Source organism: Lineus longissimus, chromosome 4, assembly GCF_910592395.1.
Source record: "Lineus longissimus chromosome 4, tnLinLong1.2, whole genome shotgun sequence".
Lineage (NCBI taxonomy): Eukaryota > Metazoa > Nemertea > Pilidiophora > Heteronemertea > Lineidae > Lineus > Lineus longissimus.
Genome location: NC_088311.1, coordinates 18,470,646 through 18,497,006, shown reverse-complemented (window position 1 = coordinate 18,497,006; position 26,361 = coordinate 18,470,646). Strand labels below are relative to the sequence as shown.

Below are 26,361 nucleotides of genomic sequence, written 5' to 3'. Positions count from 1 at the left end.
TACATGTATCTGCTTTGGAAACCGGGAAAACCTTCTACTGTAAATTACCGTATTTTCGTATATACTCTACCCTCGTCTGTTTATGGGTACTTTCAAATTATGCAGGTAGGCCTCCAGGCCATTTTTGCGATTTGCGCATCGTTCTAAAAAAAAATATACGACTGATTTTTTAATTTTTTGCGGACTAGGTTCTTTCGATTTTTCGGATCAATTTTTTTGGCGATTTCAATTTTTGCGAATCTAGATTATCTGCAAAATTCGCGAAAATGAATTGCCCGCGAAAATTTTGCGATACCAGTACACAGCAAGGTCTCAGAAAATGCCCATGCCATTTACCATAACAAGTCGACTTGAAGCAAATGAGGCCGTGACTACGTCGCCTACTCCCGACATATCCAACGCGTAATGGGAATTCTACGGTGACAATTGGCCAAATAAATCAGATTGAGAGGGTCTGATAGGTCGCAGCTATCACTTGAAGTACATGTAATGCGCCGAGTTTTCGTAGAACTATACTCCTGCAGCCGCAGTGTAACTTTGAATATGTCGTCACTTTGTTTCTCAAGTGGTGTGCGGATAATGTTCTGCCAAACTATCTTGGTTGTTAAGTCATGGCACAGAAGAATAATGAACTCGACGGCAATGTCAGTTGTACTCTTACAGAAAAGAAGCTTTAGGGGATTTTGAGGCTAACCTTTCACATGTTTGAGGGTTTTTCGGCCAACACAAATATAGTGTTTTTCAGCAATACGAAAAAACCTGTCAAGGAATTTCAAAATCTTGCGGTTTTTCAATTAAGACAATACAAAAACTAGCGTTGGCTCTGAAAATAGCATCATACAGATTAGTCACGAAACTATGTAAGCCGTACATACAGGCACCATCCATATTGGAAAGTTTCCGTCCGTATTGGCGTAAAATATCCGGATGGGGCGGTACAGACGTCCGTCACCAGAAATCAGTGTACACTTTCCTAGTTATACATGTACATGTCGATTAATGATTGGTTGATGGAAGAATGTGTAATAAGGACGGGAGTCAACCTCAGCCCCTAATTGACTCACGAGACAGTAGATTAAACATTTACCAATATGTACCGAGCAACCTGCAATATTACATAAAAATATCTACCACGCAACCAGAAAGTTGCCAGAAATCGAAGGCCGCTCTTGGGCTAATGAACTCATTTGCGGCCGGAGGAGGAGTGGTGAACGAACCAAGATACTTTTTTTAATCGATGTGAGAATAACAAAGCGGCCATACGGCAAGACGCAAGACCCAGCATCAGTAACTCGATCAATATGAAGAGACAAGGGAATAGTACATCTCTTAAGAAGATTAATTTCTATGTCACTATAAATTTCCCCCGAGTTTGCACCTCCAAATTGAACAAGTTGCTGAGGGTGAATAACGGTTAGTGTTGAAAAGCTTTGAATAAGTAGGTCCCGGGTGGCAATAGTCGTATAGCAAATTAGATAATGTTGACATTTCACAGTGCGTTCACTTAATAGTCAACGTCTGTTTTAGTATCTGCCGGGTTTTTTTTGTTGGTACGCCGAATGTTAGTCGTTGCGGGTTCTGCATTCCCCTAGCTAATATTCTCATCTATCTGTGCGTTCACTTAGTAGTCAAAGTTTTATCTGATGAATTATTTGTTAGTTTGGCTGGGCCAGTTGGAACTGCTGCGGATATTTTGTTGAAATGGGAGTTAATATGTACGTACTCGTCTTGTTATCTATATAGTTGCGGGTTCAGTGACGCAGGTCGACTACATGGTCGAGGAGAATAGCTAGATTTAAAAGTGCAATCACTCAGTAAACGTCTATTTTAGTATCTGCTGAGATTTTGTGCCGTGGCTGGTATTCATTGGAACAGGCGTGGATTATGTGGATGTTCGAATAAGTTAGTACTATGTTTTTATTTTAGTTGCTGGTTCGGCGAGGTCCCGGAGGACAGCAGCGACCGTAAAGCAACATTTGTGATTAGTGTTCGGTAGTGCGCGCAATTCAACCAAATATATATTCTACCTCTATTTTGTCGAGTGCGTTTTGTGGGTAGGAACTGTCGTGGATAAGACTAGACTGCATGTGTAGGTGGAATAATGCAGTTAACCAAAAGAAGGCTTGGTGAGTATTTATCATGTTCTCATTTTGATTACGGAGTCGGTGATACCGGTGTAAAAGAAATGCAAGTCCCCCGGAATCTAAGTCCGGTCCTTTTGTTAAAGTGAATAGAGTCGCCAAGTTCCTTTGTTGGAGATTATGTAGCTAACCCTAACCAAACCATTAACCACATTCGTTGACAATACACAGCTGTTGTATGGGGTCCTGCATTCCTCGGACGTCCATTCCTTTTACACCGGTGTAGGAAGTCCTCAGTTGAAAAATAGATGATTTGTTCAGTGGACGACGATGGCGGTGTTGGTGTCAGGACTAATCCATTATGATTATTATCTGGTTTAGGCCTATCGAACATCATGGAAGCTGTTTCCTGGGGGTCGATGTTATCGAGAGTCGCCCACGTAACCCTTTGCTAAGATAAAAGAACAATGGAAATTGAGGTCTAGCTACGAGCGGGCTTATAATGACTAGACCATGACTTGTACTAGGTTTAAATTCTTTTAACCGGGAGGTAGGTGCAAAATAACGTGTTGTCAAAATGAACTACATGTAGATCATTTCTTTTTTGTCTTATCAAATCAAATAATACGAATACTAGCATCAGGTACTTTGCTAAGTATGTACCCTCTTGGACAATATACTCTTCTTTAAATTCTACCACATGAGTGGCATATCCACGAACGTATGCTCAAATTGCTTTGTTTAATCGCTAGGTTCTCGATAAAGTTCTTTAAAATGATTACAAGAGAAGTTTGTTGCATAGTTCTTTTTACTTGAATTACAATTTTCCGACAACGCAGCATTGATATAAAAACAGTAGAATAGTGTGTGAAGGATTTACTTGCTTGTACTTCTGCCACGCTTCACACAAAATCGTCCTCAATGCATGTCTAAAAGCAACAAAATCAACCCAGCAACAAATTTATGTGTCTACATCACCTTCATCAATTTTTAATGCTCGTGATGGGAAGCATAAACTGGATTTAAGAACAATAAAGAAACTTATATTGCAATATTCATTAAACGCGCTGATCACTTGTGGCGAAGATATGAAGATATACTAAGAAAATTTGTCTGCTTTCATATTTGGTTATCTTGGAGTAATATCATATTCAGATTCAGATTACCACACCGGGGCCACATTAGGCTATAATAAAGCAGGCCGACGAAATCTTTTCGTGTGGTGTTATTTGGGAAATAAAAACAAGTGTTGGCACTATTCAGCTCGGCATGCCGTCTAATAAACACATCTCGTGTCGAGGGTGTCAGTGAAACTGGGGGCAAAATGATGCATTGTCGTTGAGTCATAATAGACAGATAGATTAGGATTGGGTATTTTTAAACAAAGACTAGCTACATACTGCATCCATTGACACACATTTAGCATTTGTATTGAAAAAATGCCCTGGCCTGGGCATCATAGTCACTTGAAAATGTCGTGCGTTTAAAGTGAAACTATAGTGACTCCACTTTGCTAATCTAAGGAACGCCAGAAGTCTTTCAAACTCCAAACATCGGACAGGACATTGTTCGTTTGGCATGCGGACCAAAGATGACAATGTCTTCCCAGTAATACTTTGACCATTTTGTGGATTTTTGGACGTGTTCTGGTGTTTCTTAAATTGGCAAAATGGAGTCAATTATAGTGTCACCAAGTTTAATGTCAGTATTCAATTTGTGTTTCCCATTTTCTCAAAAAGTCTCGCAAAATCAGCGAAAATCAAACACTAATGAAAATCGGGCGATTTACGATTCTCATAGAATTTTATTTGGGAAAAAATTCCGCTCACGCCAAATTGCGTCCTCAACACATTTATTGGTTGCTATGGCAACATCATCACCTATAATTATTTGTTCAAGAAGGTGTTTAATGATCGCATTTTAAATTTAATTACCAATAATTGTATCCATTTAGAGCATTATTGATCGTATCATAACCAATTGGTAAACAAGATTTAGAGATTGAATATCGACTTTTTTTACCTATACTCAAGGAAACTGAAAAGTTTCGATGCTTTGAATACCTATCGATATTATGCCACTATAAGATATCAAAGAAGAAATTACATTAAACTCAATAACCCCTCATAGCTAGAATTACGGCTATCTTCTATATTTTATTGAACTGAATGAGAGATAACTTCATGTCGATTCCGGCTAGATAATATTGATGGCAAGACATTCTCCGTGCGCCCCTATGAGTTTTGGGGGAAAAAATGGGCTTTGAATTCATGGAATCAAACAGACTGGCTATCGAAGACACGGCAGTTTTGACCAAGCACTATTCAAGACTGTTTTATGACAGTACAATGGAGCCTCTCTTAGCGGACACCTATCTATTAAAGGACACCAATAAGGACACTAGTTTTGGTCCCAAATTGTTTGTTTCCATTTAATTTGACCTCTATAATCTGGACACCTCTACATTGAGGACTTGTCAGTCCCGAGGGTGTTTTTACTAACGAGCTTCCACTGTATTTATCACTGATAGCGGATGAGGTGGTAATGTCATGGAGGTCTTCTGGCAAGAACAGCCTTTTGAACAGCGTTTTTTACCAGTATCTCTAAAACTTATTCATCTCCATTTTATAAATGAAATTATGTCAACGAGAAACCTTATTTCCAATACTACTGAATATTATTGGAGATCTGAAGTCGCATTTTGGGAGATATTCTTCTCTAGATGCATGCATACACATTTTCACCACGGACACAAGTTTACTATGGTTCAACAACACACAATTCTTCAATATGATATCATAGGCCTACTGCCAACAAAGAGAAAACAAATAGATACCACTGACTGCGTTCATCATGGTATATGTTTTAGCCCACCACTAGTTTTACCAAGGCTCTCACTTTAATACATTTTGCCCCGCCAGCTGTTTTCTGCACCCAAGGTTCAGGTGCAATCTAAGTAATGATAAGTGTGTTTCCCATCAAATTGTTGTCTGGTGCACTTCTAAAATAAGCTTGAGCGAATCGATATTTCTTCACGTGTTTTATACAGTCTGTTGTTCGAGGTTCTTAGGTTGATTTTTTAATTCTCCAGACTTGGTACAAATAGCTCTAGTGTTCGATTGATGGTACATTTTAATTAAAGAATCATAAATTTAACTGACTTCCTTAAATCAAAACAAATCTCGTCATCTTTGAGCCCGAATTCAAAAGAAACCACTTATTCGAGCTTGTAAAACCTATAACTCGCGCATTCTATCTAAAAAACATATGTTAAAGCTCAACGATGCACAGTTAGTTTAGTTTATTGGTAAATACATGTACACAGCAATATAGAACATAACATAATCGATACAGTGAATAAAATGCACCTGTAAAAATACACATTGATAAAAATACATGACCTTTTCAATGGCACCAAGAAAGAGGGACGACGGAACGGATATTCCAGATGATGACGACATGTGCATCAGCTAGGTGGTTCGGTAATTGAAGCAATGACAAAAGCTGACGAAGGTACACATGTTGTGAACATCCAGACTATACATTCTGCCATAAAATTTCTCTAAGCAGGTTTTTCTCACTCCTGAGTTCATGATCAAGAGGTAAAAAGTTCAATAACTTTGGAGTTCTAATAAAATAAGGCGCACCGAACGTTTCCGAATGAAATCTCGGTTTCCCAAGTCGTATGTCGTCGTCCCTTCTAATAACGGGGTTTATAACACTGTGCGTATCGAAATCCAAAACCTTATTAAAACACAGGAGCAATTCGCGACGTGTGTAATAACACGTATTCTGGTTGGCTTTTCGGGAACACCGCATTCTCCGAAATCCTCTGGACGGTATCGCGACATTCTGCAACGCAGAAAAAAAACCCTCAGAACATGATCAACACGAAATGAGAACTCGTAAAGGACATAAAGCATAGCGATCATTTCTTACAGTGAGTAACGGAGATGATATTTCGAGGAAGAACACGGCCGACGGGGACCTGGAGGTAATTGGGTATTAGGTTATCATGGTGCTAGAGGCGAGAAAGACTGAAAGCACAATTTCTTTCCGCCATTTTAGACTTGTCCATTGGGGGCTGTGTCGCAAAATATGATGTCGTAAATTATGATGAGATGGAAAGAATGTGGTGATGACTTACGGTCGAGTGATTCGTTCTGGATCTGAGAGATTTGTTGCCACCATTCCGGGTACTATAATAAAAAGATCGTCGCTTGATGTCCTAGCTGAGAATGCGTTTCATGGTGTGTTTTTTACCTTTGATGGATTTCGGGCTATATGGTGTTATCGATGTACACGAAATAGTTTTACTGTCTAGAATGTGAGTTAAGAGAGGTCGTTTATACGCTTATGCTATTTTTCAACAATGCTTTATAAGAACACACGAGTTATCGTGATCGTTCTGAAACTTAATATGTCGTTAACGCCGGTGCTGAAGTAGAAAAAGTCCCCCTGAAAATAGTGTCCGGCCAAATTGTATTCTGACGGGATTATGGTATTAATGGTTCAATGGAGACCGTGTCAATACATGAAAGATTAAAATCGTACACTTGATTCCCTCGTTCCCCGGATATTCTATATTCTAAACTGCTACACCGGATGGGGTTTCCGAGGTCGAGCATCGACCTGATATTAATATTTTCGATCAGAATTCACACAGTTCTCGGTCTCATTACCGTTACAGTAGTGTGAAGGCAGATTCGTGGATATTAAAATTCAAGGTAAAAAAGGTACAGGCAAAAATAGCACTGACACGTACGACACACCACTTTCTTATACATTTGTATAGTCGGTTACTCTAAACGGTTATTGGAACGGTATGATAATCCCGCCTCGTCATCAAAGTTTTTTTTGAGTTAAGAAACTATTCGAACCCGCAGAAATTTGCTACTCATTAGCCCACCTCTAATTTCCCCCAAACGCAAACTGTTCTACAAGAAACAAGATGTAAAAACCCGTACAGAGCTATCAATAACATGTACATGATTTACTAGTAACTTGGGGGCAACAGTTATATCCACATGGGTCCAGTTATCCACGACTAGGAAACCTATTACTATAATATCTATGCATGTCACACAAGTAATTCCTAATATAATAGAGATTTTCCTACCAATTCCGTCTGCCCTGTCAAAGGATAATACGCGGAGTTTGAATTCGTGATGGCCAATTACACAGTAATATACAATGTACTGGGCCTGCTATGGGGAGCTCCATTCTACTGTAAAGTCTGATATATTGGCGTTCCATGGTTATACCAAATTAGATTCTTTAATCCATTCTTGGGTAGACAGAACAGTATACTCTGAAAAATATCAAATTATATCAACAAAGCGTGGATAAGGAAAATCTAGTTGAGCAAAATGCTGATTCTCCTAAGAAATGTTTCCGTCTCTGGTCACCGGTCACCTGTAGGGTGTCTTTGTTGGTCCGAACGGCAAAACCACGTAACATTAGTTTCAAAACTCAACACCAGGCGCTTCGAATACACGGGACCAACATCGCATCAGGGACCAACATTGCATCAGGGACCAACATTGCATCAGGGACCAACATGGGTCGCCCACAGTCGCCACTGGAACTCTTCGGCTCTCGGCTAGGAGTGGTACCGCACGCTGACGCAACTGCCTGGCAAGTGGAAAAATGTCAGTTGGAAAATCTGTGGCGCCACCAGTATGAGTCGAGCTGTATTTCAAGGATTGATAATTTAATCCTTAGAGTCGGAGATTAATAACAGATGAAGATAAGAGTTCCATAATGCGCGAAAACTAATGCAGTTTCTTCGCTCAAAGTGTAAAAGTGCTATACATTCCTAAACTCCCTTGGGAGAGTATCAAATGTCCGAGCTGCATAATTTCGCGCTCTCTTGTCCAGGTCCATGTAGCTGTCTAGTACCCGTTAGCTCATGCTGGGTGGGGAGAAGCACGTTGGCTTATTAATTGCCTTACTCAAGGACACAGAGATGAAACAGTAGTCAGTGATCCTTCAGAGTCGAATCCGCGACCTCCTGACTAAGAGCTCGCTCTAATCACTATGCCACTGAGCTCCCTTTCTATTCTAGATTCTGTTATCGAATCAGGAGTGTGCAGCTCTTGCTTCGATTCTGGTAAGTCTATTTTGAGCTTTTTTCATCGACAAATCACTTTGACTGATGAGACTCTGATTACGAAGACCGTAGATTCATGGCTTTAGATTCGTAGACAATTTTGATTTTGCAACGCTTAATCTTCAAATCGATTTGTAATGATTTTCTATCACTATTTCTGTCAACATTTATCGGTTGAGTAATACAACAGACTCGGCGCTATTTCCGGGATTAGTCGAGGATGGAGGGGCATTAGCGGCTGGTAAATGGACGGATGATTGTTGGATATGGAGGAAAGGTTCCGCCATCAGCCAGAGGGTGAAACTGAGTTCGTTTCAATGTACCGAGAGTTTGATGCTGTCTGGTTATCGACCATTGCACTGGTACTGTGTATTGTATGTGACTCTGCACTGAATCTTAGAAGATCGAGAGCAGTTATACATCGGGTGGCCCAAAAAACGTCACTAAATGCACAAGATTCGTCGGTCATTTTAGGTCAATCGAATTGTATATCGAAGTCCTGCGCACAAAAAATAGTTAACAACAAGTAAATAGATTTCCCCTTTCGTGAGTATATAAAGAGAGTGATTACGAAATAATATAATGTTTCAAGTATACTGTTGTGAAAATACCATTACAAACACTAGAAATTGAATAACATGTAGGTCGTTCCTCGGTCACGTGATTGTCCAAAATGGCACACTGTCAGCTCTTGTGAAATCGCAGAAGAGTATATTCTTTGGCAGCAACTCGTCGGTCAACCCAAATCTGACAATAATGGATACACTGTCTAGATTATCATGACAGTGTACGCGTAATTTTTACTGTTGTTTGCCAGGGGTTCCCCTGTATCCTAGTGCTAGTGAATGATTGCCCCATCGCTCAGTCTAGTTAGTGGATTCTCGTTGAAGTAGCAGCCATATAGCTACATGTACATCGCATGCACTGATTTATGATCGCCGAATATCGCTTTCAGACATGTCAGATGAGACATTTGCTTGGAACGTGTTTGGACAAGTGCATTAAAAACAACCGAATCATTAGCAAAGTAGAAACAGATCAGTTGATGCTGTTACGTGCATTTAATGCTATTCTAAATGGCCTAGTAAATATTTGCTTCGATAATTCATCCCAGTCCGAGTATACTACATTGTACAATGTGCACTAAAATGCAGCTTTGCAATCCATTAAATACGCTTATACGATTTGAGGGAGCAATATTTCACAATTGTATTATTTACCGTTTAGCTAATGCATCTGTAAACATGGTAAACAATGTACGCGTACAGCAGCATCGCTCATGATGACAGGTTTATTTGAGCAATATCCTGAAACCGACGTTGTTGAGACCAACGTTGCTGTATGACCATGCGCGAATTTTCCGTTGTTAATGGTTGTTTTAAATGCATTTACGACACAGTTTCCACAAAGAAGTGGTGGCCTGCAAATAATAAGTATAGTTGGTGGTCACGTGACTGGCTAACCTGGGCCGTGCCAGCGCCTGCGGTAAGAGCGCAGAGTAGTTTATTCTACGACAGAAATTTAACGAAAAGCTGGCAATAGGTGGAGATGCTGTTTAGAGTATTTCAAGATTTCGAACATCCATGAATTGAATTTCATCCGTAACCTGAATTCATTTCCGAGAGTTGCTGTTCAAGTTACTGCGCATGCAAGGGCGGCTGACATCCATCTTAGTTGTACATTATAATAGGCTAACGGCCGAGTGAAATCTGCACATCTCTTTGCAAGTTGCAAGTCACCTGTTTTCACATCTGACAGACGTTTCATCAAAAGCTTCCAGAAAACACTGTAAGGGGGTGATTCTGAGCGATGTGATGGGAAGATACCGCTATAATTGTCCAAGACAAGTGTCACTGGACTAACCTGCCAGAGGTTTTGCCAGCCAGAATTGTGGATACCTTAACCTATTTTACCCTCCCTCTCACGTCCGATACCAAGCTTCCTGATACCGCAATAACAGCGATCGCCGCCATGTGATGGGGGAGATACGAAGCCTGGCCGTTGTAAAACTTATCACCTTCAGACCAGCTACATCGGACGCAGCGGATAAGCCTCAGCTGTTGCTTGTCGGTCTAAGATATCTTGAAAGTCTTTCAATGTTCGATCACTTGAATTCCCTAGCTGCAGAATTATGCGGTCGATAAGGCATGTAAGGCAAGTTTTATGTCGTTACCAAGTAGACGGTTAGAATTTTTTGTTAGAATTTTCAAAATCATATGGGACCTCAACACAGAATCACTATCAGCACATTCACTTAGTGATCCGTTTGTGTAGAAGTCTCCAAAATACTAGCGATTTTCGGAGGTTGGTTCATCAGATTTTATCTTGCAAGTCAAAAAAAGATGTTTAGGCGGACATAGCCTGAGTCTCACCGCCGTGATTCCTCTAAATAAGTCACGCTAACCGACCAACCCAACGCTGCGCCCAATCATGCGCCGACCACTAGTTAAATTATGAGAGAAACCTGATGCTTTTGAAGTCGTTAATTGTCACACGCGGGACTAATTGTATATCTCGCTGAGGCCGTCATCTGTGGACTGACCTGGCCCCAGGTACGTGTCGAAGCCACCTCGGCGCGATTCCAGCTAAGTTATCACTCTCTTAAGGTAAATAATAGATGAGATCATCTGCTCGTCTTCTATGAGCATCAAAGTGTCTTCATTATGTTCATGGGCAGCTGCCTCTTGGTAGAAATTGTTGCATGTTTGAAGTCCTCGCGAAGGTGGTCATGTGGAATATTGGCTTCGGGAGAATTTTTTTTCGGAAATATTCAAGGCGGACGGATATTTCTCTTGTCCTGAATCTAGGGGTAAGTTTGAAAAAAAGTATATTGTCTAGAGTAAACAGTGTGGTGATTCAAACCAATATACTGCTGAGTGCAGGGGAAAAATGGCCCACAGTTGGGTAAAAATCTTCCAGTACATTTCCTGCTCTACAGCTTGAACCATACTTTCTAAACGTTCTATTTCAACTGAATCATTTTACAAAGAGACATTAAAAGATAAACACTGTATAACAAAATCATAGTTCGGTCAAAATAGCCCCCCCCTCCAAAACCAATGGTTTCAGCCCGCTCTATGGTACTGGTTATCGGCCGCCGGAAATAGACATTAGGGAGGTTGACATCAGGGACTTATCACGGATCCTTATAATGTACATATACGGATCGAAATGTCCACAAAATCCTTACTCTTTCTACATAGTTTTATCCGTAACGGCAAATATATATAAGCGAGCCTTATATATTTTTGGTAACGTAAGGATCCTCAATAAGTCGCTGTTCTCAGCCTCCCTAATAGACTCGTCTGAATACATATACTTTGGAGTTGGTTAAAGTTGAGGAGTGAAAGGATTTTAGTGGGTTAAAAAGGCAATTCTTTAGCCCTTCCCGATCAATTTCGACTACGAGCACAAACTATTCCGGCAAGTCTTAAGTCTATTTCCGGCGATTCTCTTGTCTATTTCCTGCGGCCCGTAACCGGGGGATATCAATTTGACTCGTGCATCTTTCTGGCGCTTTCGAATTTTGTGCGGGTATGGGCACAGCTGTTATGGTATTCATATCTTTTCTAATGTTCTACATATGTATTGGCACATTTTAAATATGCATCCCGACGTTACCTTGTAGCAGATAATCAATACGTCAAGGCACTTGAATGATACCAGCTACGGTTGAAGTAGAGAGTTTATGTCAAATATCTCCACGATGAGATACAAGTATGGAGATTTCGTATATTACTACTTTTTATTCAGGACGCCAGTAACCTGTTCTCCGCTGATTATTAGTTGGTACCGACTGCATTTGTCGCGTGCAATCTTAGAAACAAAAGTTGAAAAACGTGAACATCAAAAAACATAACAGAGGTGCATATAGGTTGAACGTAAATGCAACTTTCAAAAATGCACCTTCAGAAAAAGCCGAAATCTGAAAACCCTTTTCTAGATTCTGTAATTTTCATTTTTCATTTCGCAGGAAAACCTCTAAGGGATGCACAATGTAATGACCGAAAACCCTCATAACTCAAAAACCTCTGTTTCTAAAGGTGAGCTAGCTGTACGCATACGATTGTCAAGCCATTAATGTCGCGTCCAAATCTATTCTCAGATTTAGGGCGGATAAGGTCACGTTTAATATTTGATTTCTATCAAAGGTCAGATAGAGTCGACCCATTTCCAATGACAATACGTCCGTGCCACGACCAAAGCAGAGCTGTCACACGCTGGGGTGAAATGAATTCCTAAATGACTATGTCATTAGGCTCCATGGTCTGTTCAAATCACGATACATTTAGCTCTAGCAGTCGTTAAGTCTTAAGATGGACATTTTAATTGAAATACATGTAACAGAAAGAGATAACATCTGGAGATAACATGGACTGAAAACGGTTAGTTTTTTGGCGGCTCTGGCCTGTCAAACATACAATGTCGATGCGCCCATTAGTAGCCATGCGCAACCTGATTCGACTCATGACTTTCTGGGCCATGTTTAATGCAACTGTGATTAGAGAGTAATGAAGAACAGTGCATTGTGCAACTCGAATCTACCTACATTTTTCCCTTTCACGTCGGGAAAACGTGAATTTTGTGCTTTCGAACAACCGGGCCCCGGGTGTTATGCTCATGACGGAAGTCCTGTCAACCCGTGCCACACTGAAATTGTTACTGCAGCTTTTAATTGGGTAAGCTCGGTGGCGGACTGCTACTAGAAGTTTGAATTGGAGCCATCAACCAATCACAGTCAACGCGTTAAACCGATGCAGCTAATAAAAATGTTTACCGCTCAGACTGGGACTGGTCGGCTTCGGCTAGACATGTTCCTGGAAACTGTATTCGGAACTGTTTTTTCTCATCCTGCTAGACATCTAAATTGTCTCATTTATCTATTCTGCCGTCACAAATAGTCTCCATCCAGTCGTCTGAGGAATACACCAGCGATTGAAAGATAAGTACCAAATGAGTATTACAATAGAATTACCCAACATTCTTGCCGCATCAAGAAAGGCAAATCAGTTTTTCGTCATTATAGGATGTCTTCATTCGTTCAATCGGTTTTTATTGCTCAAGTGAGTGATTACGCCCGTGATGGGAGTTTAGTCACGGCAGGGCTCCAAACTTAACCAGTTATCTATAAATAACGAAGTATGTGAGATTCAGCGAAGTTAAATAAAGGAATGGGGTTAGCTGCAAAGTTTGTAGATAACTACATGTAAATCTGTAATATGGATTTTTGGTGCTACGTGTTAGTAGAATGTTAGCGATTTAAGTGGTCAAACGTTCGTTCCCATTCCCAAAGAAAGGGTGTTTTTTTCTCCAAATGACTCCAACCGATCGCGCTGCAAAAAGACACCCGTGCAATAATGTTTTCCATCACTCCTGCTCTTCAATTCAATACCCTGCAGGACCTGTCAACAGCTCATGAAGCAAATGGCCCAAAACATAGATTATGTTATTTGATCAGCGTCTGTTTAATCCAGTTACTGGACAGTCAGTATGCCGTTGTTTGACGATATCGCCTCTAAAGTCACGGACGACTTTTTTTCTGCCATAACTATCACAGATTATGATTGCTTGCTGACACTACCCATTACTCCTCCGATGATTCCTAAAGAAGTTTACCAATGCAAGCAGCGAGGATCGATAAAGCTCAGGCATGCAGCAATTCCTTATAAATCACGCTCCCATTGAGGAGACGACACTAGTGGTTCTTTGGACATGACAAATCGACCTTTTGGATGGGAGGCATTTGGTAGTCAGGAAGGAGCCTAGGTTACTGGGTTTTGAGACGATTTGTACTGTTGTTATATCAGCGGTGGTGTTGTTGTGATATAGTACCATAACGCTTTTACGGGGTACGGTACTCCATCATAACAATATGTTAGTTCTTAATACATCGCAACAATATGTTAGTTCTTGATAAATGGAGTTCTACTTAACGTAACAGTTTCAAATTATTGCTTCGCATTATTTATTCACAAATGCACAAACCTTTCAGTAGAAACAATTGAGCCCACCAACGGCACCCATTACACTTGGCAAGTTGGCAAGTTGACACGGAATGAAAGTTTTAAATGTTATCTTAAGTTCACTTATCAACGACCGATCGATACGTCAAACGTAATACTAGTTTGTTTCGCATCAAAATAAGCACGACTTAGGAGTGGCAACGGGCCTTATTAATCGACGAAAAGCAAAGCTAGCCATCTGAGGACGGCTTTATTCCGCCTCAGCCTCAACGCTCTCATTTAAATGTTTCGGCATTCGATTTATCACGTAAAAACTCTCAAAGTTCAAGCGCCTTTCCTCAAATGCTGTTTTTACTTTAGTCTCCAGCTACACACTGTGCACTGCGCATGGTAACTCTTTAGTGACGTGACTTAACATCGTAATAATAGTTTTCTTCACAGGATAAATGCACTGCCCGCTCGCTCGGTCGAATGACTTTCAGCGCAAATGAAACAACGCGTGATGTCAGAATTCCCTGCAAAAAAAATTAAAATTCAACTGTACTATCAGCGAATCCGTTCAGCTTTTAAGCAAATACTCTACGCTCTCGTTAATGCTCAAGCATTCGATTTATCACTCAAAAGCCTATTAACCTTCAAGCACTTTCGCCCGTGTCGTAAGCGCACGTGACTGTACGTTCTTTGGCAGTCTTGGTCCCAAAACCAATTACAATATCAAAAGATATTACACGAAGCCACCTATTTGGCATCTGAAATAATCATATAGAAATGATTCGTTTCAAAAACAATCGTTTTTGCCGCAATTAAACATGGCATGGCAATCGTCCTCCGAGACGTCACAGTCGTGGGAGTAATAGAGTAATATTGAGACAACTAATACTTTCCAAATTTATCTTTCAGGTACGCCATTTGAGATCTTTATTTCTCTAACTTTCTGGTTCTCCTTCGGTGTTCGCTGCGCACTTTAAGGAGTCGTTCTTCTTAGAGGAGGATGTCTTCTCTAAGGCGAGATGTGCGTTTTTGCGTGTCACACGGTTACGCGTGGTCAGTTGGGGTTATTGCCGAGATGAAACGGGTGTTCCTTACGAAAATGGAACATACACTCGTAAAGTTCCTCAGTAAAAACAACTAATTGGGTAGTTGCTATTGCACCAACGGTGATATTAGTAGAAAGTTAACAATCAATAAGTCCCAAGGTGTAAAAACTACCATCAAAATGGTCAAGAATTACTGTTTTGATAGTTGAGACAACTAATTTCACAGACGGTGCAAAAATAAACTATTAAAAGAGTTATTTGTACTATCTAATTTTAAGAGTCTAGAACCTGATTGAGAGCCCGGCACTGTAACTACATGTATATACCAACTTTCCTATGTTGAGCTACTGGTATAAAAGTACTAGTAAGTATCGGCTTAGCCGCCAAAAAATAGGGCATTTTCGTATAACTCCCAACTACACCGCAGACATTTACATAAAGAAATAGGAGGACACATTAGAATGTTGTGAGATTTTCTTCATCTATATCGCATGAGGGAGTGCTAGATCTTCGATCAAAGACCGAGGTGAGAAGCCGGGCCCGGTGATGATGACAATCTGAACATCCTGACAGCCTTGCACTTGACAAAAATCGTAGATGGTGTCTCTTCATCCATCTCAAAGAAGAAGTAGTGACTGCCGGTAGAACTGCTCTGAAGAAAGCTTCGAACGCTACATTATAGGCGTGCATAGATCGATTGCAAACTTACCTTGAAATCGTTCGCCGAACAACATTACTGAACGTGACTTAAATGCTGAAGATGTGTTGACTATAATCATGCCTTATGGGTTTCAAAATAGTTCAGAGGTAGCATAGAAAGTATTTGTGGTAGAATAATAGCTACCGCTCGTGATTGTTAATAGCAGGATGATGTCACGATATATCTGTCCATGGGTATTTAGAAGAAAAAAAACAGTCGGTCATCTCGAAGTTGGACGCAAAAAACGTGTCCACAATTTGTACACCTCTCGAAAAGGCGTTTTCCACATGCTTGTCACTTGTAAATATTGGCAAGATAGTTACTTGACAGAGCAGGCAGCAGTGGCATTTATATGATGCATAAAAAAATTCAGTATCAACGCTTAATAACCATTTTTCTTTAAAAATGTGCCACTAATTAATTTAAGATTAAAAGCCTGTGGAAAACAGAATAAAAAACCCCAAAGAATCTCGACATTCAGTCAGTCAGTCAGTCCCGTGACCTGCGGTCGTGGGCCGGGCGCCATGACAGCTAGCAGCAGGACGCACGGTTTTCGGCTTCCTCGACCAGTTGGGATGTAGGTAGGCCTGTCAGGAGGCGCGGCAGTTGTTTTTCCGGTGCTCGACCGATCCGGTATGTTACTCATTACGTTTTTGTAGACCATGCAGCCCAGAATGATGTCAAAACATTTCGTGAAATCATCGTTTTCATTGACTGGTTTTTTAGTACAAAATACCTTTATTTACGGACAATTTTGAAATGATGACATCATTTGAACGACAACCAGTCAGATGTTAGCAATAATATCGGGCCAAAACTACCTCAGGTGTCACTGATAATGTCTCATTTAAACACTTACCATCAAAAAGGATTCACAGTACACCATGTTTGGCTATTAACTTATCGATCATGAGTGTTCTATGGCTGGTCATGACGAAAATTTGCAAAAGGATATAGAACACGTAGTTTTGTGCTTTGATACCTCATTTTGACACTAAAAAAACGACCCGGTCTCAGTGCGGGCGGACTCTTCCGTTATAAGCAAATATACATGTACATGAAAACGGAGTCTTTAAATGAACTATAAAACCGATGGTATTTTATGACAGAAAAATTCCCTAGGCAGTTTACATGCATGGCAGCCTCTGGTCCCTAGGCTCCCCATGTCTGCCTATATACCCTCTAGGGCGTCTCCATAACGATTATTTAATTCGATCACGCCACATGCTTTTATCAGTTTATAGGATAATTGAATTGAGACGCTCAGGGTTTTGAATAACTAATATCAAATTTAATTTTGCAGTCCGATATTCGGATGAGTCAGATCTCGTGTATCTTGAACGATTCAAGGATTAAGTTAGGATTGCAAAGAAAATATGAAAGTTCTTAAACTTTGCTTACCAAGGACTTCTGATCATGATGGTTTACTAATAAGAGGCTGTTTCTGACTTCTTAACGGTTTCTTATTTTTTCCTGATTTATCCGACAAAAGTCCGACTCTATCCGACTTTTCCCTGAAAGGTAAGATTTATACAAAACCTGTGAAAAATACCAGGGCTTCCAAAAAAGGGCATTAAAGATAAACAATGAGATGACCTAATTAAGTGAGCTAAATCGTATTTACACTTAGGGTCACTCTGAGTGTTTGACTCATACCTCATTAACCCTATTCAGCATATAATAGGCCTTTGATCTTTCTTGCCCTATTTTAGGAAGCCCTGGTATTTTTCACAGTTTTTTTTAGAAATCCGACCTTTCAGAGAAAAGTCGGATGTATGCCCCAAGGAGCCATTTCCCATTTGGCTGTCGGGAGTCCGACAGCCCATGCCAGCAATCATGCAAACCATGAAACGCGAACCATCTGATGGCTTGAATGCCAGAAGCTATTTCCTCGCGCAGGCAAATCGAATCATCACAAACGAATGTATTGGACCATGATGAATGGGCGGCTGAATGCGATTATCAGTTTCGAGGATGAACTATTTCCACAGAGGTTTCTAATATATAGCCATCACATTTGACAGAAGATACGCTTTTGCATTAAAGTCGGCGTTCGCCATTTCTCTTCGGTCCCCGGGGAAAGTGAGACGATAAAATCTGGGAATAATTCGATCGATAATTGTATGAAATGACTTATTTATGGCAACGATAAGAATCGATGGCCGTTCTGTGCCAGCAAGAGGCAGCTGGCCGCGAATTTTTTTTAAAGGCATTCTCCGTTCAATCAGAAATTTGAAAACTTAAAGCGAATTTCCTACGAGCAATTCCTAAAGCCATAGATGGATCATCACCTCATACGCAAGTTTCAGAATAGAACCCTATTGCGGCCCCTACTGCCCACATGTTCATCAGGCCAAATCTAGCTAACTGAAAGGTGTGTTTTCACCGCCCGAGAAAATGTAAAAAGTAGCCATGCCTTCTTGAGGGGGTGTCGTTGTGCCCGAGGAGGAATGTCGTCGAAAAATTAAGGGATTTTCGTGGTCAATATCAAAGATGTCCTTTTTAGCACTGGGGAGTTAAATGATCACTATTTTTCAAGTAAAAGGGGACTCTTGCACCCTCTTCCACAGTCCTCAATACGCCTATGACAACCATAGCTATCTCGTCACTCCTCTATCTCGATACTGTCGTCATCATCACCAACGAATCGTTATTGATGACAATGGGCACTGAAACATAATTGACAGCACATCGTAAACCCATCAATCCTGATCGGTTAGTTAGTCAAATGTTACGAATGATTAGCCAGTTCAGGGAGGAATCATAGCAGTTTACTTGGGTTCTTGCCACATCGGCTTTCTCAACAAGTGAGCGAAAAATATAATCATTCACCTTTTAATATGTAAAGGCAAAATCATATTGTGTTGGCTGTCCATGTTACATTAGTTGTGATAACACATACAAATTGTGCCAGCAGTGTCTCCAACGTGATCTCTAACGTTAATTACACTCTTAGAAAAGTAGGTTTTTGAGCTTTTGAAATCCTTAAATGGTTTTCGACCAACAGAAATAGACACCCAATAGAGGTCTTTGAGTAAAATAAAAAACCCTATTTGGGTTTAAGTCACTTCACTGAAAAACTTCTACGTTGTGCTCAGTTGTGATAGTCGAAAAATCATAAAGGCTTTCCAAAACATCAAAAACCTTTATTACAAAGCGTGTCAGGTGTTAAATCTTGGACTTGACTCATATATAAAACCTCTTCACGCGCCGAACGTCTTGTTTACACATCCTCCTGCATGGGTGGCCTGTTACTTGAAATTGATGAACAAACCTTTTCGTCCATCTAAACGAGTTCAACCATAAAAACACTCAATAGAACCGCCAACAATCCATCCTCTACCTCTTCCATTGATCATCGAAGGGTGGAATCCCTATTACCTTCAAAGATTTATCGCCTCTAATGTATTCTTCCAAATTGCCAATAGTCTTTCCAATATGGATCATACGCGGGGAGAATGCTCTGATAAGTGCACAACAATCCACATTGGCCAAGAGTGGAGAGCTATTGGTATCCATTAGAATGCATCCGTGAATTTCTTGGATAAATGCCTCACAGATAAGAGCCCTGGCACGAGTATAACATACGATCACGACTTGTTCGCTATTGGCAGTGTTGGCAAAACTAAAGGGCGGCCATAGGCAGAATTTAGGGGATCGAATTGGCAGCCTTCATTTGAAAAGCGAAGTTGGGGAATTTTATCTCTTCGCAATATGACATGTATGAATATCTTAATTGTGATTATAGGCAGAACTCGGGGGGATCGACGTCGTACTATTGATAGTGTCCACGTGATGTGCGCAGTAAGGGAACTTTTTCTGGTTTGACCTATACATGTATGGTGATGAAAATATCTCGAGCAAGTGTGAATATTGCCGACATACCGTACGACGATACAGTAATTGGCGACTGGATGTGCTGCGGTAATATGGTTTCCGACGCGATTGGTATAATTTCCACTGGGAGGTAATTCGAGAAAAATGTTAAAAGTAGCTTAGAAAAAAAGCACGACGTTACGGGCCACCGTACATATGAATCATGTATATTCGGATATTGCGTGCTTGTCATTGTAAAGATGTTAAAAATAGTTTAAACATCATCAGCGTCATCCATTCATTTGTTTCTCTTGTATCATATTTCATTGATGGTGTCATTACTCCTTTGAGTCGTATCGCACAATATCGCAATAATCAGCCGTACTCAATAAACCGAGCAATAACGTTTGCGAGAGGGTATAGTCTTTTCCGTTGTGCTTGTATTGCTTGGAAAAATTAATCAGATTAGTCCATGTGCGGGAGATACAATCCGTAGAATTGGCGCATTGGTATGGGCGCGAGATAGTTGACTTTGTATAACTAGGCCCGACCCAACTTTCAGACAGGTCGTATTTCTTAGAGTATCTTCTGTTTTTCTCTTACGTTATTCAGATACTCTTGCTTGACAGATGTTCTTCATATTTTTATTTCAGTGCATCCTGCAGCCTTTCTCGCATACCTGGTGTTTACAAAAATACTTTTGATTTTCAATAACTCCAAAATTGTTGATTTGATGTTTACCAAAGTTTTGTCTTATGTAGCGGAGATTTGTGTTTTCAGTATGTTTCATTATGCATGTGTTATTGCACATTAAGCATGCATTTACATTTTCTCATAAACAAAACAGTTTCATCTCGGCTGCATGTAGTGGAGAGTAGGTTCATCTCAGATCAATATTTTGGGAGTTATTCAAAGTCTAAGAGTAATCCTTTTTTGAAAAATCAACACCTTCTATTACTGACTCGATGTTTCTTCTAAGTCACACTTTTTGAATATTTTTCAGATTACACCGTATCAATGATAAACTGATGAGGAAAATATTACGACGAGAAGTGAGTCTGCACAGGCCCCCGGCTGTCTTACCGGCACACTGACATAGCCATCCAGAGCTGCACGCCACCAGCCCTTCAGTTTATTCCTCGGACCTTAATGGAATAAATCCTTCCTGATAGTGAGCTATCACGCTTCTATCTAAATTAGATGCCAACCAACCCTAGGGATACTCGGCTGAATGATACCCACTGTTTCCATTTTAACTCGAATCTGTCGTTGTTTTCGGTTTGGTTGAGAACTGTTAAAGTAACAACAGTTGTCTCTGCTTTGGGTTCCATTATAACTCACCATGGGGGGAACAGCATTGGTCTCGCTTTTGGCTCAAGTTTTTGAATTGGTCTTTGATTTTGGTTCGGATGAACAGTGAAGGTAACTGAATTTGTCTCTACTTTTGCAATGTTTGGGTGAACAGTGAGCGTCACAGCATTATTCGTCACAGCTTTTTTGACTCAGTTGAACAGTTAGAGCAGAGACTCTCTAATAAAAGACGAAACATGTCGTTTTTCATATCAATGTTGTCTTTGACACTACATGTACGTACATGTATATGTCTAAAGTGTTGTATAGAAATCAGTAAATTTGATGCTAGCGTTCGCTTTAAAACGGAGCGTTTGATTTGTTCAGCTGATCGAAGAATTTGTCTAAGTTCCAGTTGTGCGGAGTTGGCCTGAGAGAGCTCTGTCCAAGTGCACGTCTTTCGAAGTTGGCGTTGGCTTTGATGTTGAAACTTTCGTTCCGTAGATGCCTGACTCTTCTTTTGTAAGACTCAGTGTCTGGTTAGAGTAATTGAATGCGTCTCTGTGTTGTATGGTTTGGTTGAACAGTAATCCAGAGTATCAAAAGAGCATAGTCTCTGTTTCTGGTTCGGTTTAGTGGTGGGAACAACGAACCTCTGCCAGGTCAGGAAGGAGGGCGTCTGTCGGAAATCGGGTTGAATGATCGAACTTGATTCCCGATTTCACGCTTGAAAAATGTTTAACGAAACTGTTGGAATTTGATCAACACTAAAGATTGGTAGGTGGCCCAGCAGTTGATTGGATACCGGGAATCTGTCAAACCGTCACCAGGAAGGCAGATTGCTGCATACAAAATCTATTTGTGGCTGTGCTTGCGGATTTCATTAGACAGCGCCGTCATCAGATTACGTGCACGCCGCCTTTGACATTATTGATGACTCATCAAATTACGTGTACCCAGCTTTTGACGATTCCGTGATCTTGTCTTGGATTACATTATCTCGTAAACGACATTACCCGGATACTATCAGAAGACTCTGACGTTGATTGCAACAGGCTGATTTTCATTAGTGTAGATAACAAAGTTGTGCAAATCGAGATCTAGAACTTTGCAAAGCTCATTCGATGTCGCATTATCTCGCGAAGACGTATTGAGTGGCTTGCGTATATTCAACCAATCAATTAGGAGCGTAAAAAAACATCAGAATGATAACATCTTGAATTAGGCCATTCTTGTGACTAGTCGAAGACTATGTCGGGCTAAAAATGGCCATGCTTTCAGCTTTAGTTATGTTCTTAGGGATTTTTATCATCAATTAAAAAACGTGACATCTACATTTGTTTCACATTTCAGCTCTTCCCATACTCTTTTCAACAATGATGGACAACAGTGATGGATAGGGAAACAGCGTCAGTGCGATATGTCGAACGAGCGCTTGATCTCATCAGGAAGATGTAAAGCTTGTCTGATCAGAAAGACGTCTTGATGCTAGAATATATCATAGTTCATTTAGATATTAGGATGATTGCTGCCGTTGTGGTGTACTTTTCTCTCTAGCACCCGCTTGAACACGAATGATTCTGTCAGGACCATGGTTATTAGAAAGCTGCCAATCAACTCCCTTCGGATGTTGCAAATTGTGTTGTGATTAGTTATGGTTGAATAAATTGACGAAAATGAGGCAGTACGGGAACTACACCCAAGTGGGATTGGAGTACATCCCTTGGCGGACTAACATGTCCTCGTCCATCAACCAACTTGGTGACAGCGGTGGCTCAGCCTACGTATATTCATTCTCAATTATCGGTCTCTATGTGATAATTATTGCAATTCTTGTGACGATTCAGTTGAAACGCCGACGCTATGCAACACCGCCGGGCAAGGACTATTACAGCGACGACTATCGGGACAACAAGAAACTTTTGGAGGAGAGTAAATCGTTGCTGAGATTGAGTATAAAGAGGATGCGGGGTGTGAAGGATGGATACTTATTGGACCAAATGCCAAATGAAACCGTATGACCACAGTTTTACCGAAACGACGTTATGTGTAAATACAAAGCATTGAGTGCTTCCATCTTTTCATAGAACTCGTAGAAGTCTCCATTTTTCCCATCGCAAGATATACTCCTTTGAGGATTTTGCGTCAACACTGCGATCGACAGAACTTGCAGAAATTATTTTGTATCCGGTTGCGCTTGCGCATTGTGCTTGCACACTGTTGTTAGCGCATGCGCAACCGGTAACACTATCTGTACAATTTGTTCTGACTTCTGTCAATCGTGGCGTTGGTCGAAATCACGAACATGCCCAATGCACATTGCCACACAGGAGACGTCGCTGCGATCGCTTAACATTTTCAGTTTCTATACGCAAGTTATTTTTTATTTTCCTGAATGGTACCCGACATGAACTTACATGCTGCTTAGACCGAATCGTCGGGCGGGGTGTTTGTCAATTCAAGGCAATATTGTGACTGTATACATTCTGAGGTACATACATGTATGTAAAAATGCTCGTGATACCGTCGTTTTAAAAGTGGTGACTTCCCTTAAAATGTTAGACTCGATGTATGATATATACATGTACCATTGACTGTAATCTGTCCCGGCTGATCTGCTGCTGGGTACCGCTCACCACTTCTGTGTATTCTTCTTCAAACCTGCGTACACTTCCAAGCAAATGTAGTGTGAGCGACCGCTGAACCCATCTGTTGTGGAACTCAATGTCACACTAACTTTGGTATTGCGCTAAAAGAAAGGTAAAGATCAAGATTCGAAAACGAAAACGGGGTGTTGTTTTCTCTGGTCGAGGTCTACAGGTCAAATTGATTGTTTTGTGTCAGTTTTTCAAGGCATACAAGACATTAAACACACACACCGTTTCGTTTCACTTCTGGCAGCAGGCATCGCGATATCCGTCGTCAAAATGCTTCCTCGTTTTCGTTCTCGGAGTCGAAATCTGAACCTCTCCAAACTAATATATGGCGATGCTCTCCCCATACAATAGTTACACCAGAACTGGCCTACTTTCTTGGAGGTATATAATTTTGGTCAAAAGTCTAAAGGATTGGCTGGGATACATTGTGCTATCCGTGGCTGTGAAATTTATACCCAAACATTTTATAATCATTGTAATAGAGAGCCCGAAAAGCCATCATATCCTGAGATGAAATGTTTTTAATTGCCTCGGAGACAAGTTCTGATGTTGGCCGTTGGTGATAGAGCAGGCTCCGCTCCGGCCATGATATCACATCCGAAGCCTTGATCTTTTTCAGAATAAACCTAACGTCTTCGGCTAGCGTTTCGTACTTGGCGACAATATCATATCGCACATAACATGGATGACATGACTTAATGTATCGTTCCCAATGTTGGTTCATATTAACCCACGGCTTTAGATCCGGGAAATCCATCGGGTGTGTGAGGTGGTGCACAAAATCTTGAAACGTCACACCCATTCCTTTGTCCAAAACATACTGTGGCAAATCGGGATGATATTTTTGCAAAATTTCAGCCCCGTATTTTTCATGGAAGGACCGTTTACCTGGCGAACTAAGTTTACTTCGAAATGCTGATAATACTCGCTCCATAGGATCACGGACTGCAATGGATTTGGTATAATGCTGCAACCTGTATGCTATTTCGTCTGGCGTGTAGTTACTTAACCGCATCCTTGCAACGCGGGGGGACCGGTGAACAGACAGCTGACGCACAAACGGAGACTTGACGCCTGCTAATCCCAGAAACAACCTTTTCCAGTTCGTACACCCTATTTTCGGAATCATACAGTGTATGAATTTATATTTGTCATTCACGTATAAATGACCTAAACGACTTGGAGGGACCTTTAGCATGTCTAGGTTTTTATAAAATGATTCATTTTTGTCTAAGATCTTGCAGTAATCGTTCATCTCCTTTACTCTTTCTGCATTAATACTCTCTTGATCCTGAAGTTCTCCCTGAAATGGAATGTGTCAATATAATAGTAGGTTGAATCTCACAGTAGGTCTTTAATGGCAAGTATATTAGGAGAATAAGTGTCCTCCTTAAAACACCAGGAAGCCACCAGTCGTGCAGAGGAGCAACTAAATTGCACAGGAAAGCAGCTGACTGTACGCCCTATGAATTATTCCAGATGTTCCTTTACTTTATTCAGGCGTTCCTTTACAGTATTATGTCTAGGGGTTGTATTATACACCTTCGCTAATTGTTCAGAGACATAGAGAAGCTGATCACACACGCACCTCAGATAATGAAGAAATGGTAGAGTTGTACATTTGTGAGACGGAAGATGGTGATGTTGTCTTTCCCTGCAGCTGGACCGGGCCAGATCTTTTGGATTTATTATTTCGATTCAAAGATGCTGTCATGTTAGGAACTGGAATAAAGGGAAAAGGAAACTCAAAGATTGACACGTATTAAAGGCCATTCCGATATAACTAGACTGACACAAATGGTTAAAATAGGTACATGTATAATTATGTTCTAGGATAGGTACCAAATGACATCTTTAAACTAAGGTTGAGCAATTGAGATATCAACATAATTTACCATTTCGTTAATCAGTGATTTGTCAGCATGACGTCGGTGTATAGTTATGACAGTATGGGCTGCACTATACGAGTACTTGCTTAGTTTTTCCGAATTTATACAACAAATTCAGCTAACAAAAATTACGGGTTGGAAAAACATGATCATTTTCAAAAAAAGTAAGAGCCGGGTCCACATTGTCCAAAACTATATTACTATTTCAATTCATTATGTTTGTCGCGGGTACAGGGGGTTAGTCAAGTCGATGTCAGGGGGTGCAAACGACCCTGCACTTTTTCGAAAAAAGTCTCTGATTTTGACCGTGAAAGTCCCCAGTTTTGAAGAACCTTTAAAATTTGAATTCTCCCAAGTGGAATTGGAATCGGAATGACTGTATTGAGAAACGCCTTTCCCGCTGCCAAGCGACTAGAAGTATTTATTGTCTCACCAAACTACAAATATGGAGCTCCGTCTCGGTTTTGGTCAACATTTTTGCTCCACCCGTGTGGGTTTGGTAAGACAATCAATACCAACAGCGAGGTATCACTTTCTATTCTAAAACATATCATATTAAACAACGAATAATGCTATTTTAATACTTTTTGACTGATTCCGTATTTTGCACCAACCTACATGACCTTAGCGGTTTTGGTTGCCTATTCTAAAACAACTGGGTTTAGAATGAACCGCGCATTACGGTGTAAATTCACTAGGCGCCAATGAAACCTCGTTTTGAATTCAGCGGTTATGGGTTATAGCTCATAACCGCTTGGGTTGGTGCAAAATATGGAAGCATTTCAAAAACATTTGAAAACCACATTATTCGATTTC

General features: G+C 40.6%; 1 protein-coding gene and 1 long non-coding RNA gene across 4 annotated transcripts in view; one reads left to right on the top strand and one right to left on the bottom strand.

Annotated features, from left to right (window-relative positions):
- Positions 1–24,298, top strand: part of LOC135486559 (uncharacterized) — a 39,330-nt gene extending 15,032 nt beyond the window's left edge. Inside the window, exons 1-3 of one of the 3 annotated variants that reach the window (XR_010446723.1) lie at positions 1,931–2,126; positions 20,713–20,761; positions 22,353–24,298. This is a non-coding gene — a long non-coding RNA (uncharacterized LOC135486559). Of the gene's footprint in view, positions 1–1,930; positions 2,127–20,712; positions 20,762–20,901; positions 21,777–22,352 lie in introns of those variants that run through there. The other 2 variants (XR_010446722.1, XR_010446721.1) reach the window with 2 other exon arrangements.
- Positions 24,296–25,046, bottom strand: LOC135486811 (carbohydrate sulfotransferase 14-like). Its single transcript, XM_064769911.1, has 2 exons — positions 24,391–25,046; positions 24,296–24,308 (listed from the first exon to the last, which is right to left on the bottom strand). The coding sequence occupies exons 1-2, from the start codon at positions 24,909–24,911 to the stop codon at positions 24,296–24,298; spliced, it is 534 nt and encodes a 177-aa protein (XP_064625981.1). The 5' UTR covers positions 24,912–25,046.
- Between the last annotated feature and the right edge of the window lie 1,315 nt (positions 25,047–26,361).